The 18,249-nt window shown below is 59.8% G+C and overlaps 2 protein-coding genes across 4 annotated transcripts; both read left to right on the top strand.

Moving 5' to 3' along the window:
• Positions 1-2,690: 2,690 nt before the first annotated feature.
• Positions 2,691-5,653, top strand: AZU1 (azurocidin 1). Its single transcript, XM_032466185.1, has 5 exons — positions 2,691-2,960; positions 3,231-3,387; positions 3,776-3,917; positions 4,592-4,825; positions 5,343-5,653. The coding sequence occupies exons 1-5, from the start codon at positions 2,903-2,905 to the stop codon at positions 5,541-5,543; spliced, it is 792 nt and encodes a 263-aa protein (XP_032322076.1). The 5' UTR covers positions 2,691-2,902; the 3' UTR covers positions 5,544-5,653.
• Positions 5,654-14,611: 8,958 nt separating this feature from the next.
• On the top strand, positions 14,612-17,536 carry LOC102507529 (neutrophil elastase). Of its 3 annotated transcripts, none has more exons than XM_032466189.1 (5): positions 14,612-14,861; positions 15,742-15,898; positions 16,113-16,254; positions 16,864-17,094; positions 17,249-17,536. In XM_032466189.1, the coding sequence occupies exons 1-5, from the start codon at positions 14,723-14,725 to the stop codon at positions 17,453-17,455; spliced, it is 876 nt and encodes a 291-aa protein (XP_032322080.1). In that variant the 5' UTR covers positions 14,612-14,722; the 3' UTR covers positions 17,456-17,536. The 3 variants fall into 3 exon arrangements, with proteins under 3 accessions (XP_032322080.1, XP_032322079.1, XP_032322081.1); XM_032466188.1 differs by having other exon boundaries at positions 16,113-16,284; XM_032466190.1 differs by lacking the exon at positions 14,612-14,861 and adding an exon at positions 15,334-15,415.
• The last annotated feature ends 713 nt before the right edge of the window (positions 17,537-18,249 follow it).

Here is an 18,249-nt window from a genome sequence, read left to right as displayed (position 1 = left end):
GGATGTGTCCAGCTAGGTTTGGGGGTGAGGGCTGTGCTAATTAAGAGCCCAGTGTTTTCAGCCACTGATCTTTATTTCCCTTTGGCGGTTCACACCCAGCCGCCTTCTGGCTGCGACCCTTTTGGTTGTAAGAGACTCGGCTCCACGTGTTCTCTAAGACGACTGGGTGTTAAGGGTCCAGAGGGTTTGAATCCCACCAGGGCCTCAGTTTCCTCATCTGTAAGGGGGGCTTGGGCTACACCTGGGCTGCCTGTCCTGACTCCCCTGAGCCCGATGCTGCCAGGCCTCGGTTTCCCCGCCAGCCAGAGGGGAGCCTGGCCTGGGCAGCCGTTGGGAATCCGGGTGTTGAAAGGTGACCACAAACAGCCCCCGGGGGACGGGAAGAGGGGAAAATGGGGCAATCACTCTTGGGTGCCTCCTGGGGGGTAGGAGCAGGAAGGGGTATCCTGGGAGACCCTCCTGACAGCGCCGGGGACCAGCAGAGCGTCGGGGGAAGTATCAGGATCAGGGTGGGGTCATTCTTTGCAAAGATCCCCTGTGGTGGAGATGGTGCGAGGCCAGCTATGATGGCACGTTGCCCAGCAGGGGGCCTGGACTTGGTCCTGGGCCACTAGGGAGCCATGGGAGAGTTTAGAGCAGGCAAGAGGGACTGAGCACACCAGGTGTGGCTCAAAACCTCTTGCACATATTAACCCACTGGATGCTCACCACAGCTCTCTGGGGAGGGCTGTTCATGTCCTCGGGCATGGAGAGGGAAGCTGAGGCCAGAGAGGGGACCCTGGAGTCACCCCACTGGGAAGGGATGGACCTATGGGCCCAGGAGTCAACTGAATCTCCCACTGTGCTCTGGGCAGGCTGGCTGGCTGGCCCGGTGCAGGGCAAGGAAAGGGTAGGTGGCAAGCTGGGGCCTCAGGAGGGGCAACGCACAGGCAGGGTCCGTGGAGGGTGGGCAGGGGAAGCAGGCTGGGGGGACACTGGACTGAGGCAGAGGCCTGGGGGCCGTGCCAGGGACACAGCTAGACAGAGGCAGGGCCGTGAGACTCGACAGGGCCCAGGCCTGAGTCCCAGGACCCCGGCATTTAAGCTGGGCAGGGGACCTGAAGTCCACCCTGACCCCCACTCCCTACACCCTCCACAGCCCTGGCCTGGAAGAGCCCCCCGAAGCCCGGCACGGACTGGCGTCCCGAGACGTGAGGGACGATGACCGTTCGCGACCTCTTGGTTTCACCTTGGAAACAGATCCTCTTCTTAAGAATGAAGGTGAAACTCACAGAACATAAAATCATCCGTCTTAGAGCATCCCCTCCACTGGTTTCGGGAACATTCACAGAGCTGTGCAACCATCCCCACAGTCTAATTCTAGAACATTCTGTCTCCCCTAATGAAACCCCATGTCCTTCCACTGTTATCCCCCTAGGCCCCTGTCCCCACAGCCCCTCACAGGACATGATGCACAATGAATACTTTTCACCTACAGGATTTTTATCCGTGGGCACCTGTCTGGGTCACCCTCCCGCCCTCAGTCTGTACGTCTGTACGTTGGGCAGGCACGGCTGTGGGGGGCCCCCAGAGCCACATGGTGCTTGAGAGTTTGTGGCCCCTTCCCATTTTGAAGCAGGGTCTTTAGAGATTTCAGGCACCCAGGACCTGAGCAAGAGATGAGGCCAAAGGGAGAGAAAAACAAGGCTGAGTATCCACCATACATAAAAAATTCTTATAACTTAACAACAAAAAGACAAACAACCCAATTAAAAATGGGCAAAGGACGTGAGTGGCTACTTCTCCAAGAAAAATACACAAGTGGCCAACATGCTGTGAAAAGACTCTCAAAATTATTAGTTATCAGGAAATGCAAATCAAAACCACACTGAGACACCACCTCATACCCACGAGGATGGCTAGAATGAAAAAGGGAAAAAAACACAGTGCTGGCGAGGAGGTGGAGAAATTGGAATCTCAGACACCGCTTGCGGGGAGGTGAGATGGTGCGGCTGCAGGGGAGTCTGGGAGCGCCTGAAGACGTTCGGCGCCAAATTATCACATCACTCTGCAGTTCCACCCCGAGGCCTGCGCCCAAAAAACAGAAGACCGGGGCCCAGACAACCGTGGGTGCGTGTTCCCAGCAACATGGTTCACGGCAGCCAAAGGTGGGGCCCAACCCAAACGTCCTTCAGTGAAGGAAAGTGCCCCTCCCCACATGAGAATATTACTGAACAGGAGAGAAGCCCTGACACTTGCCACCACGTGGACGGACCCTGATGACACGGTGCTCAGAGAGAGAAGCAGACACAGAAGGACACACAGCGTGTGACTCCATGGATGTGAGGCGTCCGGAACAGGCCAGTCCACAGACACAGGGAGGGGGCTCCTGGTTGTCAGGGGCTCGGGAGGGTGGGGGGTGACTGTTGGTGGGGACGGGGCTTCCACTGGGGTGATGGAATGGTCTCAAATTGTGATTATGGTTGCATAACTGTGAAGATACTAAAAAACCATTGAATCACACGCTTTAAATGGGTGAATTGTGTGATGTGTGAATTATATCTCAATAAAGCTGTTTGTAAAAGATTCAAAACAGTGAAGCAGACACATGCCACAGCCAGCTGGACTCAGCCCAGCCTGCCGCCTCCAGCAGGCCCCGTGGGCAGCGGACTGGCATTCCGGATTCTGCTGGAGAGCAGGTGACTGCCCTCTCTCCTGGGGGACGGCCCACAGTGCTGAGGGGAGGACGGGGCCCAGGGCAGGCGGTTGGCCTGGGCCAGGCAAGCCCCAGGAGCAGTTGGCTCTGGAGACCTTGGGCAACTTCCTCTTTTCCCGCCAGGAGGGGCTGGCCTGGGGGTGGGAGGTGGTTGCCACGGGCCTGGGTATAAGGGCACCACCTTCACCGCCACCCTGCAGCCTCATCATGCCAGCACTCAGGCTCCTGGGCCTGCTGGCCGGCCTGCTGGCGACCTCTGCAGCCGGTGAGTGCCCACTCCATGCCCGGCATCCCGTGTCTCTGCTGGGGTCCAGTTTCAGGGGAGAGGCCCAGCAGGGAGGGACCAGCTGGGCCTCAGGGCCTGCTTCCCCAGACTCAAGGCTCAGAGAGGGAGAGCAAGCCAGCCCAGGCCACACAGCCAGAAGCTCCCTGAAGGACATGCATCAGTCCTTTTAGGGAGCAGGGTGGTGGGGGGAGTCTGGGCTCTCCCTAAGGACAGGGTTGAGGCTGAGTGGCTGCACCCTTCCCTCCCCAGGCGCAGCCCCCCTGGTGGACATCGTGGGTGGCAGAAGGGCCCAGCCACAGCAGTTCCCCTTCCTGGCCTCCATCCAGAACCAAGGGAAGCACTTCTGCATGGGCTCCCTGCTCCACCCCCGCTTCATCCTGACAGCAGCCAGCTGCTTCCGCAGCAGGTGAGGAGGGGCCCTGGGGTGGAGACTGGGCTCAGAGAGGGAGACATTGTGGGAGATTCCTAGGGGTCGCCTGGTAGGGGAGGAGGGGCAGGGCTTGGCCAAGGGGAGGGTTCTCCGGAATGGGTGAGGGGCTCAGAAAGGGACATGGGAGCCTGGGACTGACTCAATCTGGATGCCGAGGGGAGACGGGCTGTGGAAGGAAGGGGGCCCGACCATCATCGCTGTCCTTCCCTGGGCTCCGGAGCTGCGGGCTGGTGATTCCCTGCCTTATTTGCAAGCCTGCAGGGCCCAGGGCCCAGGGTGGGTGTAGAAGGTTGGGGGCTTCCCCGCCAGCCCCCAGGGCTGCCTCAGCTTGGTGTCTTCCCCCTCTGCCCCCACCTGCTCTTAGGAACTCTGGGATTGCCACTGTGGTGCTGGGGGCCTATGACCTGAGGCGGCATGAGAGGACCCGGCAGACCTTCTCCATCAGGGGCGTCAGCGAGAATGGCTATGACCCCCAGCAGAATCTCAACGACATGCTGCTGCTGCAGGTGTGAGGGGGACGGGCGGGGGCGGTGGGTCGACCTGAGGGGCCAAGGAGGGAGGGACCATGGGTCTAAGCCTGGCGTTCTGTTTCCTCTGGCGGCTTAAACCACAGAGCAAAACGCACAATGCATTCGTCTGTCCTCCAGTTGGTGGACACGTTAAGTTATTTCCAGATGTTTCCGTTAGGACAGAATCACAGTGAACCTCTCTGTACATATTTCTTTGCAAAACTTTCTGCAGAGCAGCCACAGAAGCTGGGGTAACTTACCCTCCTGCGAGCAGAATTTGAAACTCCCCATTTCTCCACATCTTAACTGACACTGGGTATTTGATTTAAAAAAAATTTTTTTTTCTGCCAGTTCTGATGGGGCGGAGGAGAGGGGTGTGGTGCCTTGTTCTACCTGCATTTCTTTGGCAAGCTTTTCACCTTCAGGCTCTCTCAAGGGTCTTTGTGGTAAGAATGATTGATTCTTCTTTTTCTGCAGTGGAGAAACTAGAGGTCCAGAGAGGTAAAGTCACTTGGCCAGGATCCCACAGCAGGTTACTGCCTCAGCTGGGATTTGAACCCAAACCACTTTACAGACCAAAATGCATGTTGCCGCTATTCTGGCTCCCAGCTGGGCCCCACGAGGCTCTGGTCTCCAGTTCCGCCCTCTCCTGACCACGTCTCCCTCCCCAGCTGGACCGTGAGGCTAACCTCACCAGCAGTGTGGCGCTGGTGCCGCTGCCCTCCCAGGACGCCATGGTGGAAGCCGGCACCAACTGCCAGGTCGCAGGCTGGGGGAGCCAACGGCCTAGAGGGAGGCTCTCCCGCTTCCCAAGGGTCCTCAATGTCACTGTGACCCCCTCAAGCCAGTGTCGCCCCAACAACGTGTGTACTGGCGTCCTCACCCGCCGAGGTGGCATCTGCCAGGTACGGGCTCCTCATGGTGGGAGGAGGGGTCTTGAGAGGCGGTGAGCTCTCCGAGGTGGGAGAAAGCAAGTCTAGGACAAGGGCCCTAGGATTATGTGTGGAGTCAGAATGGGATGTTTCAAACACTGGAGCATCTTACCAGCATGAGAAACAGTATTCCTTAAACACTGCACGCCAAGCCCTGTGCTGGGGGCTGGAGACACGGCCGGCAGCAGGACGGGCAGGGTCTGAGCTTTTGAAGCAGGAGCCCCAGACCTTGTCAGGACAGGGGCATGCCCAGGGCACATCCAGCCGGGGTGTCAGGAAGTTCCCAGAGGCAAGCGGGACCTGAACTTCAAGCAGGAATTGAAGCAGCACTGGCGAGGGACAAGCCCGCAGGGAGTGGGGGCAGCACGTGCAGAGGACCACGGGCAGGAGCAGGCAAGGGCTCCAGGCGTCAGAGCGGTGGCTCTGGGCAGCGCGAAGCAGGGGAGCTGGGCCTGGGGCGCCCTGACTCGCCTGCCTGTCCCCCACCCAGGGAGACGGGGGCACCCCCCTCGTCTGTAACGGCCTGGCGCACGGCGTGGCCTCCTTCTCCCGTGGGCCCTGCGCCGGGGGCCCTGACTTCTTCACCCCCGTGGCGCTCTTCAGAGGCTGGATTGATTCAGTTCTAAACAACCCGCTGGATCAGCACCGTCCTGACAACAGACCCCCAGCCGAGCCAGTGGGGGGCCTGTGACCTCCTGTTGAGCAGCCCCCATGCCACGCCCCAACGGTGCGGGTCAAACCCCGGGGCCCCATCGCCGGCCGAACGGTTGTGACTCTAATAAAGAAACTCCGCATTGTCTACGTGGCAGCTGGTTTCTGCTCTGCCAGGGTGGGCAGGGGCTCGGGGCCAGAGCGCTCAAACACCCACCAGCTTTAGGCGCATCCACCTTGAGGGGCCGCCACTCCCTGAATTCGCTCACAGCCCTGAGAGCCAGGGGCTCGTGTTATCCCCACCTGACAGAGGAGGAACCGAGGCTCAGGGAGGTTGAGTGAGATCACACAGCCAAGGCGGGCTTTGAACCCAAATCTGTGAAATTCCAGGCCCCTTTAACCGTCTCTCATTTTGGTGGAGAATACAGTCACCCCTTAGCATCTGCAGGGGCTCGGCTCCAGGACCCCGGGGATACCGAAATCTGCGGACACTGAAATCCCTTATATCAAGGGGCGTAATATTTGCGTGTAACCTACCTACATCTGCCGTACATTTTAAATTATCTCTAGATGACTTATAATAACCTCATACAATCTAAATGCTGTGGAAATAGTTGCCTGGGTACAGCAAATTCAAGTTTTGTTTTTTGGAACTTTCTGGGGAAATTCTTTTCCAAATATTCTTGATCTGCGGTTGATTGAATCTGCAGTCGTAGAACCAGCTGATACCGAGGACCAGCTGCGTATCGTGCAGCAGCGTCAGAAGACAGGAGAGAAGGGGTGGGGGTACAGCTCAGTGGTGGAGCACGTGCTTAGCATGCACGAGGTCCTGGGTTCAATCCCAGTGCCTCCAATTTGAAAAAGAAATCAAATAAAAAAAAAAAAAAAAGACACCCAGGAAACTGACTTTAAACTATTTGCCACTTGAATCACAGGGTTAATGAGCCTACTATGAAAAGAGCTAAAATATAAATATAAAATAATAAATATAATGATATAAATGATACATAAAACACAATAATTGTACAAATATAATTACGTAAGTAATATATAAAACAATAAATATAATTGTATAAGTAGCATACAAAATAGAACAAATATAGTAGTTTACTAAACTAAATAAAATTATCTTATTAAAATAAAAATTAAACCATAAAAAAAGTTTAAAAATTAAATCATACTAAATATTGGTAGTATTATACATTATACATGTATTTTTAAAATATTTACTTAATAACATATAATAAATTATAATAAATCCATTGTATAAATATTGTTTATATTTAATGTATATATTTATAATATAATAAATATAATATGCACCTAAAAGTCAATAAGAAAAAACCCAAGAGCTCACTAGTAAAAAAGTGGGTAAAGGGTGTGAACCTTTGGCCGCAGAGAAACACAGAAGGCTCTGGACGATGTGGAGACCTCCCCGCCTCACCCGGGACGGGAGAAATGCCAGCTGGCCTCCCGGAGGCAGTTTTCTGTGTCTGCCTCTCTCACTGAGCATCGTGTTCTCGGGGTCCGTCCACCTGGGAGCGGGGGTCAGGGCTTCTCTCCTTCTCACAGCTGAGTGATGCTCCCGTGTGTGTTTCCTTTCATCAGCTGAGGGTTAACTGAGTTCTTACCTGTATCAGGTAAGTTAACCCCACGTTCACATCATCCCATCATTAACAGATGGGGAAACTGAGGCCCAGGGAAGTGGCGTCCCCAGAATCATCAAGCACAGCAGAATGTGCACCCAGGCAAGGGGTGTGTGACCGCCACGCGCTACTCCCAGAAGAGCCTGGCTCTGAGGAAGGCGCGTGCTCATCTGTCTCGACCAGGCAGAGGAGTGACAGGGCGGCAGTGATGGCACCGAGGGCTGCCACCTGCCCTCACTGTGCGCCCAGCACGCTCCAAAAATCTAATTGGTCCACTCCTTCCGCTGCTGCCCCGGGGGAGGTACTGTTACCATTTTTGGCCCACTGTACAGGTGGGGAAATTGAGGCATCCAGCGTGGGAGGCAGCCTGCCTGGCTGGGAGTGTCAGATCCCATCAGCAGAGACGTTCTTGCTGAACAAGAAAAACCAGTTCTGAAGCCCAAGGGCCCAGCAGCCCCGGTTTCTGCAGGTACGTGGTAGGGCCACACCCAGAGGACCCACGTCCACAGTGGATGCCCCGCAGGGGGTGGACATGGGGACCATTCCCAAGGGACCAGGGTGATGTGGCTTAAACATGCATCGGCACAGGCGGGGGTGGATGCCTGTGGGAGGAGGGAGGGAGAGGCAGCCAGCCAGGCAGGCTGGCCAGAGTCCCCAAGGGCCGAGACCCAGATCCAGCTGTTTCTGTCTCCGAACATCCCCTGCGAGAGGCTCCTTCCTTCCGAAGGGGAAAGTGTCACATGGTGGGGGATGGATCCAGCATCTGTGGGACTCCTGCTGAGGACGCGGACCCCATCTCCGCGCGGAGGCCCTGCACAAGCCCACGGGGAAGGCCAGTCCACAGAATGCCTGGCCAGTTCGGGCTCCGGCTGGGACAAGAGTCCAGAGACAAGAGAGGCTGGGGGGCTGCCCAGAGCCGAGGAGACCCCCGGGGAGCCCTGGCCCAGAGAAAGGCGGCTGTCAGACCCGGGTCCATCAGGGAGGCAGCCTTCGTGCAGGACAGTGGCACCGGGGCACCTAAGGCAGCAAACCCGGGGATCCTGGGGTTGTCTGTAAGTGTGAAGTGATGGTTTCAAAATGAAAAGTTAAAAACCTCAAATTCAGTGAGCTCTTCTATTCCTGCTTCTGTAAGTTTAAATTTTTCATAATGAGTCATTTATAAATAAATACATAAATAGGTAACTGTCTCCTCTGCACTGGGGTCTCCCCTCCCTCCGCCCTCAACCCGAGCTGCACAGCTGACGCTGGGGTGGGTCATCTTCTGCTGGGGGGGGGGGTGTCCTGAGCACTATGGGGTGTGGAGCAGCCTCCCTGGCCCCACCCACTCGATGCCAGGAACACCCCCAGTCATGACAAACCCAGATGTCCCCCACGGGACAGAGGAATCATCCCAGGTAAGAACCCTGCCTTAGGGGGAAAAGTGAGCCCCTGAGACAGTCAGGGTGGAGAGATGTTCCCGTGGGTCTCAAGAGGGGCACGGCTCTGAGACCCTCACCCCCGTTTCTGTCCTGCTGTGTGGGGCACACCCCAGCCCCTGCACATGCTGGCCACATCCTGCCTTGCTGGGGCCACAGGGACCCTGTGGGGGAGTAGTGTTCCCTTGGAGATGTGGCAGGTGGGGCATGTGTCACTCTGAGGGCCATGTGGCCACACTGCCCCCTTGTCCAGCGGACCCCAGCATGTGGTGAGTGGGAGACAGTTTCCTACACCTCTGGGGGGGCAGGACCCAGAGCCTGACCCTGAAGCCCCTGCCTCCTTCTGGGGTGCAGCTTTGACCCACTAGCTCCCCATGGCCCCAAAGTTGGAAGGAAGAAGCAGGGACGCACAGCCCGGGTGTGGGGCAACCACAGTGGCCTCCCTGAATTGGGGCTATGAAAGTGGGGTGGGCAGGCAGGGAGGACCGCCGGACCACAAGCCGAAGCTGCAGACACTCCAGCTCTGCCCTCGCCCCCATCCTGCTAGCCATGCTGCTGGGCTGTTAGTGGGGCACGTGTCAGTCTGTCCATCTGTCTGCCAGGGCCCATCTGATTCTGGGGGGACTCCAGCACCCTCAGGGCTCCAATGGGGAGCTGAGGCGGGACCAGAGCAGGGTGGGCGAGGGGAATGAGAGAAAGGGGTGAGAAAGGGGGAGGATGTTGGCTCCGTTTCCCTCTCTGTCTAACGGCCAAGACCTAGTCCTCCGGGGGGGCTTCCACAGAACCAGAGCTCCCCGATAGCGCCTGGCCCACAACGCACGCACGTTCAGCCAGCGCGCGGGCACAGGTGACGGTGTCAGCGGGTGACCACGCAAGGGTTAGAGGAGGAACGGGGCTGAGGGCCCCTGCCCCGCCCTCATCCCGCCCAGGCTTCTCCACGGCTCAGTTTGCCCATCTACAAAGCGGGTCCCCTTGTCAGCTCCTCCCGCCCACCTCTAAAACTCCCGACCTCCGGGCCTGGGCGCCGCCGCCTCCCGGGAGCCTTCAGAGACACCAGTGACGCCGGCCGCCGGCTCTCCCGCCGCAGGCTCGGCCCCCTTCCCACCAGCAGACGCCAGCCCCTCTCTGCTGCCAGGGGACCCCAGTTTGCAGATGGGGAGACGGAGGCGCGAGGGCTCCCGGAGCTGGTGGGGGTCGCACAGCGGCTCTGCCCTCCCCTGTCCGGGCTCCCCGGGCGGGGAGAGGCGACGGCCGCTGACCCCCGCGTCCCCACGTGCAGCCCGGGCGGCGGGGATCGTGGGCGGGAGGGCAGCCGAGCCCCACTGGCGCCCCTCCATGGTGTCGCTGCGGCTCCTCCCGCCCCCCCAAGAGCCACTTCTGCGGGGCCACCTGATCCATCCGCACTTCCGCGGACCGCCGCCCACTGCCCGAACAACATGTGAGTGCGCCTGCGCGGGGCGGCCCCGCCTGCGCCCGCGGCGGGGGGGCGGCCCTTCCCCTGGTCTCACCGCCTCCTCCGTCGGGCCCACCCTCTCATTCCAAACCAGGCGGGCACCTCCCCGCCCCTCAGCCCGACGGGGACCCCTGATGCCCCCCGGAGGGTTAGGTTCAAGCCAGGGGTCTGCCCCTCGGGGGCAAGATGCAGACGCAGTGTGGGGTTCTCCTTGGGCGGCGGGGGGAGTCACTGAGGGGCTGCACCCTGACCCTCGGGACGGAGCTGGGGTCACAGGTGGGGGTCGGGAGCCAATCCTGTTCTGACCCTCAGGAACCCCGTGCGGAGCCCACCCAGCAGAGGTTCAGCCCCACTCGCGTGTTTGAGAACAAATGTCACCCGCAGGAGAATCTCACTGACATCCTCCTCCTGAAGGCGGATGAGCGGGGCCCATGGGGCCGGCAGACCACCACCTACTGTATACCAGCCTCGGAGCCGGGGTGGACACGGCCTGGTGTAGGCCTAATAGGGAGAGAGCCATGTCCCCCACCTGGCAGACTGTTCCCAGATACCCTCCCCCCAGCCTTAGCACCAACCTCACCTTCTCAAGGAGGTCTCCCCTCACCCTGCTTGAGTGACAGACATCCCCTCCCTTGATCTACTGTTCACCACTGGTCTGTATTTCCCTTGATTATATAACTTACCATCCTCTTCTTGGCCCCTCCCACCCTAAAAGATCAGCTCCTGGAGGTCAGAGGTAGGAACCCCAGTGCTTAGCACAGATCCAAGGATACAGCTGGTGCTCAGTTTGTGTTTTGTAAGTGAATGAAAGCAACAGAGACCCATGCTGCAAAGGGGAGGCTCACAGTCTTAGGGAATGTAAAACAGGCCTGGCGGACTTGGAGGGTGATCAGGGCTGACTCCCTGGAGGAGGTGACCTTGAAGTAGAGCCTGAGGGTGAGTGGGAGGGGCCAGGTGGAGGGAACAGCATGTGCAAAGGCCCAGAGGAGGCACATCGAGATTATCGTCAGTGGATGGATTTGGGTTGGAGATGGGGACTCTCTGCTCCAGCTGGACTGCCCAGCCATCCTCAACACCTGGGCTTCAGTGGCCCCACTCCCCCAGCAGCACTAGATGCTGCCCCATGGCACACAGTGCCTGGTCATGGGCTGGAGCCGCCTGGGTACCTGCCAGCTGCTACCCCAGGCCCTGTAGGAGCTCAGTGTCACGGTGGTCACCTTTCTGTGTCGGACGCAGGATGTGCGCACCTTTGTTTCCCAACGCAGACCCGGCAAATGCTTTGTACCAATGTGCAGCTCCCCGGCCCCGCACCCAGTGGCTGCAGGGACCCCCATGGGAGGGGGACCGCGGGGGCCCAACCCCACCTTCCCACCTTCTCCTCGCTGAGCCACTTCAGGCTCTGCTCCCGTCTCTCCCCTGGGAAGGTGGGCACACCCATTGTGAGGGTCCACAGGGGGCTGCGTGGACCGGCCTCGGCCCCCCAGGCACAGAATGGACACTCCTGTGGTACCTGGTGGTCTTTTTGTGGGTCTGGGGGCTTTTCCTCCTGGCCCCCTCTCGGACCCCAGGGAGGTGTGGATGGCCAGCCCAGCCTCACTCCAGGGGCCACACCCTGAACCTGGGGTCCAGGTATACAGCAGGGGGCCAATAAATGCCCACTATCCTCCAGAGGAGCCTTATCTCCCTGTCTCACCCACGTGCCTGTGAGAAAATTCCAGACTGGACACATTTCACCCCCAAATGGCCCCTTCCCCTGAGGTAGCCTGGTTCGGCTGCTCGGCCTGGCCTGGGTGACTGACCAACCTGCCCCCTCCCCAGGGGGCCTCAGGTGGTCCCTCCAGGCCGTGGACTCCTTCGTGATCCGGGAGTGTGCCACCGGCCAGTTCCCAGACTTCTCTGTGTCTCCTTCTTTGTAGACTGGATCCGCTCCATGCTGAGCAGCATGGGAAGTGAGGACCCCTGAGCCACCCCCTCCCACTGGACCTCTGCAAGCACTGAGGCCCAGCTGTGGACAGAGGTGGCAGGTCTGTTCCCATGCCTGCGCCCCCAAGTCCCCCAGCCCGACTGTCGGGACCCAGGCAGCCCAGCCCCATGGTGCCGAGAATAAAAGGTGAAACACGCCCCCTGCCTCCTGTGTGTCCTTCCCACAGGGAGATGCAGGAGAGAATGGCCCAGGGGCCTCAGCATCCCAGTCCCCAAACCCTAAACTGGGATGGGGGTTGGAGCAGAGGCCTGGAGTCGGGAGGAGGGCCCAGATCACAGTGGATCCCACCCTCCCAGAAGCCCACAGACATGAGTTCTAATCCAGCCCTGCCAGTGTGACCCTGGGCAAGTTGCTATCCATCTCTGTGTCTCAGTTTCCCCATCTGGAGATTTGAGTCACCAGACATTTCCCAGAACTGTCCAAAGAGCCCCACCCTGGCCCTGGAGGCAGGGGCCGCTCGAGGTCCAGGCGGTCATAAGGTGGGGTGTCCAGGGCCTGTGGGACTCCTGATCCAGCCGGGGCAGGCAGAAGGACTACTAGCAAGGCTTCCTGGAGGAGGCGGCGATGCCTGAGCTGGCTCCCAAGGCTTGAACGGGAACAAAAGAAGGGCCGCCAGGCGCGGCGCAGCACATGCGAAGGTCCTGCGTCAGGACCAGGTTGTGGGCGTGAAGGGCAGCAAGGCACGTGGTGTGGGGAAGGGGCAGGGCCGGCGTGTGCTGGGCCACGGGATGGACCGGTGTCTGGAGGAGAGGCAGGGGTCACTGGCAAGCCAGTCGTGGAGAGGGCAAGTGGCCATGGGAATGAGGCAGCCGAGGCTCAGGGAGAGGGGCCCAGAGGCTGGCGGACTGACTCACCAGAAGTGGAAGGCAGCTCTTTCGTTATTGATTTACTCTGCTGCCACCTGGTGGCAGCATACAAATCCCAACGAGAGCGCGGATTCCCGGGCCGGCCCCCTCTAGTTAACCCTTTGACACCTCCGCTGGCCACCCGCGGGAGGGGCTGAGACCGGTTTACAGCCACACCAGGAGCAAGCGTGTGCTGAGACTGGCCGGCTGGGTTCCTGGGAAGTGTGTGCTCATCAGTGTCAGGGGGACGCTGGGAAGTCCCTGAGGCCCAAGGCAGGGAAGTGGGTTCTATAAAAAGCCGAGGGCCTTTTCACGCCCAGCACTGGGGGTAAATGAGGTTTGCTGGAGGGAGTGCTGGATTGAGCCCACTGATGGGAAAAGGAGGACCCAGAAGAAAGCCGCCCTGGGTGTTTTCTGTTTTCTGTGAGTGAGTGTGTGTGTGCGTGTTTGAGAAAGATGAGTCAGAGGGAAGTTCTGCCCAGCAAAGGTCAGACCCCGGATGGGGAGCTAAGGGTGGGGGTCCTGAGGGACCCTGGGTGAGTCTGCTGGAGGTTGGCTGGGTTGTTGAGATTCAGGGAGCAACACACCTACAGGAACAACAAGCAGGATGTTCCTCAGACCTGGGAGGCCTTGTGGAGAGCAGGGGTCCCCCAGCCTCAGGCAGTGGGGGAAGACACTCAGGGCAACACTGCTCCGATCCTGAACCAGAATGCTCCCTCCAGAGATGCCTGGCTCCACCCCACAAGGTAGTTTCCACCACACCCTCCGGCCCTCCAGGAGGTGGTTAATGGATAACAAACCCTCAAGGTCTCGCTTTCTTATCTAAGAACTTGACAAAGCTTCATTCCTGTAATCCTCGGGACGGTCCAGAGAGATGGAGACTATTGTTGTAACTCCCATTTTACAGAGAAGGAAACTGAGGCACAGAGGGCCCAAGTCTGTGGCCTGAAATCCTGCAGTGGGCAAGTGGCCACTCCAGGATACAAGCCCAGGGTCCACATGCTTAACCCCTGTGACATGCGAGAATGTAGCACACAGCTGGTGCTCAATACATACAGCTCTGTTTAAATCTGTTCTCTTGGGAGGCACATCCCTCAAAGACACGGCCTCCTCCATTCTTCCCCACCCCTGGATTGGAGATGGTTGTGTATACAGCGGGTGCTTACTAAGTGCTCTATGGCAACTTTAACTCAACAGGGTGGGGACCCCGCTAAGAGGGGAGGGAGGCAGGGCTGGCTGATGTCCCCAAACCCAGGGAGGGGTGAAGGGCCGACATTGAGTGCCTGCTGTGTGCTAGGCTCCGGGAGGGCCCAAGAGAGATGGGGGTTTGCTTGCCTGTAGCCACACATTGAGGGGGGTTACCCAGGAACATGCTGGACTCCAGCCCCAGCCCCACCCCCACCCCGGGTGTCCCTGGGTGCCCCTGCTCTCCAGTTCCTGCAGATGGATCCGTTGGTTCCCTCCCCTGAACCTTGCTCCCAGCCAGGAGAACGTTGCTTCTTGCGACAGAACTGGCTATGGTTGCAGCTGGAGCTCCCTGGGGGAGGCAGGAAGCGGACAGGGGCCACAGGGCTGGGGGCTGGGGGCTGGCGGCTGGGGGCTGGCCCGGGGGACCCCGTCTTCATTGTTCGGCAGGAATTCCTCCAAGGTCCAGGCTGAAGCTCTCAAGCTGGGGTGGAGTTCCATGGTCCAGCCTCCAGGCCTGGGCAGGAGTTCTTACCAGGCTGGAAGGGGGTTCAGTGAAGCTCAAGGGGTGGGGTGGGGTGGGAGGGGTCCTTTCCCAGAACCTCTGAGGGCCGCCAGAGTCTGAGTTCCCGTTGTAAGCAACAACCAAAGAGTGCTTGGAGGTGGGGAGGGTAGAGCTCGGTGGTAGAGCATGTGCTTAGCATGCATGAGGTCCTGGGTTCAAACCCCAGGACTTCCATTTAAAAAAGAGAGAGAGAGGTTGGAAATCAAGACCAGGAGGGAGACTCGAGGCTCAGAGAAGAAGATTCAAGTCCCCACCATGACCCTGGGTAGGTGACTCACGGGGAGGCCCCCTGGGTACACGTGGGGGCTGCTATTACAGGGCTCCAAGTGAACTGAGGCACGTGGGGGGACCCAGCCAATGTCCTTTGGGCCTAGGGTGGCCAGATTTAGGAAAAATACAGGGCACCCAGTTAACTCTGCGTGTCAGATGAAGACTCACTCTGCAGATAAGCACACCCTGTGTGATGTTGGGGATGTGCTTACCCTGAAAACTAAGGTTTATCTGACAGCCCAGTTTAGTTGTGCGTCCCGGATCTTGTCTGGTGACCCTACCGAGCCAGCCCCCGCCTGGCACTGGTCCTGCCCCCACCGTTCTTCCCAGCACCCACCTCGTCCCCTGCATCCCCAGGATGGGGAGAGGAAGTGGGGGCGCCTGGCCCCACCGTGGGGCAACTGCAACGGCCTCTGGGCATGGGGGCTATAAGAGGGAAGGGTGGGCAAAGGGGGCAGAGTCACCAAAGCCCCCGCCCAACCATGACCCAGAGCTGCAGACCCTCCAGCCCTGCCCTCGCCTCCGTCCTGCTGGCCATGCTGCTGGGCGGTGAGTGGGGCCCGTGCCTGTCCCTGGGCATCCATTCCTGCCTCCCCACTTGCCCTGGACCCTTCTTGGCCCCCTCATCCTCCTGGGGAGTGACAGCTGGGAGAGGAGGAGACTGAGGGTCTGAGTGGTGAGGTCTGAACAGGGGCAGTCACTGGGCACTCTTCAGGGCCTCCAAGAGAGTGAAGTCCAGATCCAGCTGCACCCTGGCAGCGGGACCGCTCAGGCCCCCTCTCCACCCAGTGGGTTCCCAGTGGGGGTTCAGGGCCAGCTGGCCCAGGGCAGGGTTTCCCTGCGCCACTCACTGCCCGCACGGCACTTGTCCTCAGGCCCCGCGCTGGCCTCAGAGATAGTGGGGGGCCAGCCCGCCCGGCCGCATGCGTGGCCATTCATGGTGTCCCTGCAGCGGCGTGGAGGCCACTTCTGTGGTGCCACTCTGATCTCACGGAACTTCGTCCTGTCAGCGGCACACTGCCTGAACGGCCTGTGAGTGTCCCCCGCGTCCCCACCCTGTTTCCAGCCCGCCCACCATGCGTGGGGCCAGGATGGCACTGCCACCTCCCTCCTGAGCCCGGGGTTGGGGGATCTTCCGGCACAGGCATGAGGGTCTGCAGGTCCTGCTGCTCCCGGTGGGGGGGGGGGGTCTCTCTACCGATTCCCACCCCAGGGTGCCCCAATCACCTCCTGTCCCCCCTATCAGAAACTTCCGGTTGGTGCGCGTGGTGTTGGGGGCCCATAACCTGGGGCGGCGTGAGCTCACCCGGCAGACGTTCAGGGTCCGGCGGGTCTTTGAAAACGGCTTTGACCCCCTGAGCCTGCAGAACGACATCGTGGTTCTCCAGGTGCGCGGCAGCTGGGGGCAGCCATGGCAGGTGCAAAGGCGCAGGGGGAGGCTTGCGGAGGGCAGGGAAGGGGCAGGGGGCTGGGGGACATGTTGGGGGCAGACCTGGTGTCTCCCCGCCGTCTCTCTGTGCCTCAGTCTCTCCCTCCGTAAAACCAGGAAGTAACCCCCGCCCCTCTGCAGGGCTGTTGAGAGATCAGAGATGACAGCAGGGAAGCTCGGAGCAGCTGTCGATCAACACACCACTGTGATTTTGTGTGCCCGCTGGCCAAGGGCAGGGACAGTCTCCGTCTCTGTGAAATGCGGCAAAATCCCCCACATTTGGTGGGCGGGAGACTGGAGGGAGCGACCTGCCCTCCCGCCGCTGCACCTGCTGTTTACTGCACCCGAGACACGTCCAGGGCCACCCAGAGACATAGTGGCCGCTCCCACCTTACAGATGGGGAAACCGAGGCCCAGGGTGGGGAGCATCTTGCAGGGTGGGCGCCCCTCTCTGCAGTATCTCAGGACGATGATGGAACTTCAGGCAGGGAAACCGGGGCCTAGAGAGGCAAGGGCTGCCGCTCACCGCCCCCCCCGTGACGTGCCACTGCCGTCTCCCCCACTGCAGCTCAATGGGGCGGCCACCCTCAACGCCAACGTGCAGGTGGCCCAGCTGCCTGCCCAGGACCAAGGCGTGGGCGACGGGGTGCAGTGCCTGGCCATGGGATGGGGCCAGCTAGGCACGGACCAGCCGGCAGCTCGAGTCCTGCAGCAGCTCAACGTGACCGTGGTGACGGCCCTCTGCCGCCCTGCCAATGTGTGCACCCTGGTGCCACGCCGGCGAGCTGGCATCTGCTTTGTAGGTACCCTGTGTCCCCCCAACCCCTACCCCATCCCCACCCAGGCTGCAGAAACCAGGACTGCAGCCAGACCCCTGGAAAGACATCCCCATCCTGAAGGGCAGTGTGTGGGGCTGTGAGGGCAGGGCTTCCCAAACTTGTCTGACTCCGCAGGGGGACTCCGGCGGGCCCCTGGTCTGCAACGGGCTGGTCCAGGGGATCGACTCCTTCATTCGGGGGGGCTGCGCCTCTGGGCTCTTCCCAGACTCCTTTGCCTCCGTCGCCACGTTCGCAGACTGGATCAACTCCATCATCCGCCGCTATGGGGGCAGTGACCACCCCCCTCTCCACCCCAGGAACCCCGTGGGCAGAACCCCCTAGAAAGGGCTGCCCCGTTACCCACCTAACCTGCCCCTGGCTGAGCCCTTCCCACATGGCATCACGCAGCATCTGTCACAATAAAAGCTCTCTGTTTTGTAGAATATCTGGGTGTGTGTTGGTTGAACACCTGGAAGTCACAAGTCCTCCAGAGAATGTTTTGGGCATGGCACGAGTACGCTGCCACCAGGTGGAGGCAAATTCAGGGCACTGGGGTAAGAAGTCCTTTTCCTGCCCTCCACAAAAGGATGCTAGTGGTGGTTTCTGGTTCCCCCTCCTGTAAAGCATAATTAAACCAGCTTTGCAGGTGGCGGGAACACAAAGCGCTGCAGCAGGAGTCTGCCGAGTGCTGACGAGGCACAGAAACCACTGCGTCCCCGCAAGTGCACACGCATCCCTTCCTGTCTCCAGCCCTCGCGGCCCCGTTTTACAGATGAGGAGGTGCAGAGAAGTGTGACGTCGCATTCAGGAGCCTGGGTTCCAGCCCCAGCTTTGTGACTTTGGGCAACTTGCTCCCTGTCTCTGAGCCTCAGTTTCCCCATGGGGAAGAGTGAGGTGCTGTCTAGGAAGGATCCGGACAGGAGCTGGGGTCCCAGGCCAGCCTCGACCTCACTGGGTGGGGAGACGATCTCTCCTCCACCTCCCCAGCCTTCGCCTTGGTGGGGTCGGGGGCGGAGGGCGGCAAAGCAGAGCAGGTATTTTGCAAGGAGTCACCTAGCCCCAAGGGAGGCACAGCCTGGGGAGGCGACCAGCCAGTACCCTCTTCTGTTTCCTTGAGCCTGGGGAGGAACCCCTGG

The sequence above is a fragment of the Camelus ferus genome, chromosome 22, assembly GCF_009834535.1.
Source record: "Camelus ferus isolate YT-003-E chromosome 22, BCGSAC_Cfer_1.0, whole genome shotgun sequence".
NCBI lineage: Eukaryota > Metazoa > Chordata > Mammalia > Artiodactyla > Camelidae > Camelus > Camelus ferus.
Note: the sequence above shows the minus strand (reverse complement) of the source record. Positions and strands in the feature narration are given on the sequence as shown.

What these genes read in the sequence shown, in the direction of transcription:
- AZU1 (XM_032466185.1), top strand. Translation starts at nt 2,903, where the DNA reads ATGCCAGCACTCAGGCTCCTGGGCCTGCTGGCCGGCCTGCTGGCGACC. An exon ending in GCTGGCGACCTCTGCAGCCG is followed by an intron (nt 2,961 to 3,230) that starts GTGAGTGCCCAC and finishes TTCCCTCCCCAG; the next exon opens with GCGCAGCCCCCCTGGTGGAC. An exon ending in GCCAGCTGCTTCCGCAGCAG is followed by an intron (nt 3,388 to 3,775) that starts GTGAGGAGGGGC and finishes ACCTGCTCTTAG; the next exon opens with GAACTCTGGGATTGCCACTG.
- LOC102507529 (XM_032466188.1), top strand. Translation starts at nt 14,723, where the DNA reads ATGTGCTTAGCATGCATGAGGTCCTGGGTTCAAACCCCAGGACTTCCA. An exon ending in GCTGGGGGCAGCCATGGCAG is followed by an intron (nt 16,285 to 16,863) that starts GTGCAAAGGCGC and finishes CCCCCACTGCAG; the next exon opens with CTCAATGGGGCGGCCACCCT. An exon ending in GGCGAGCTGGCATCTGCTTT is followed by an intron (nt 17,095 to 17,248) that starts GTAGGTACCCTG and finishes CTGACTCCGCAG; the next exon opens with GGGGACTCCGGCGGGCCCCT.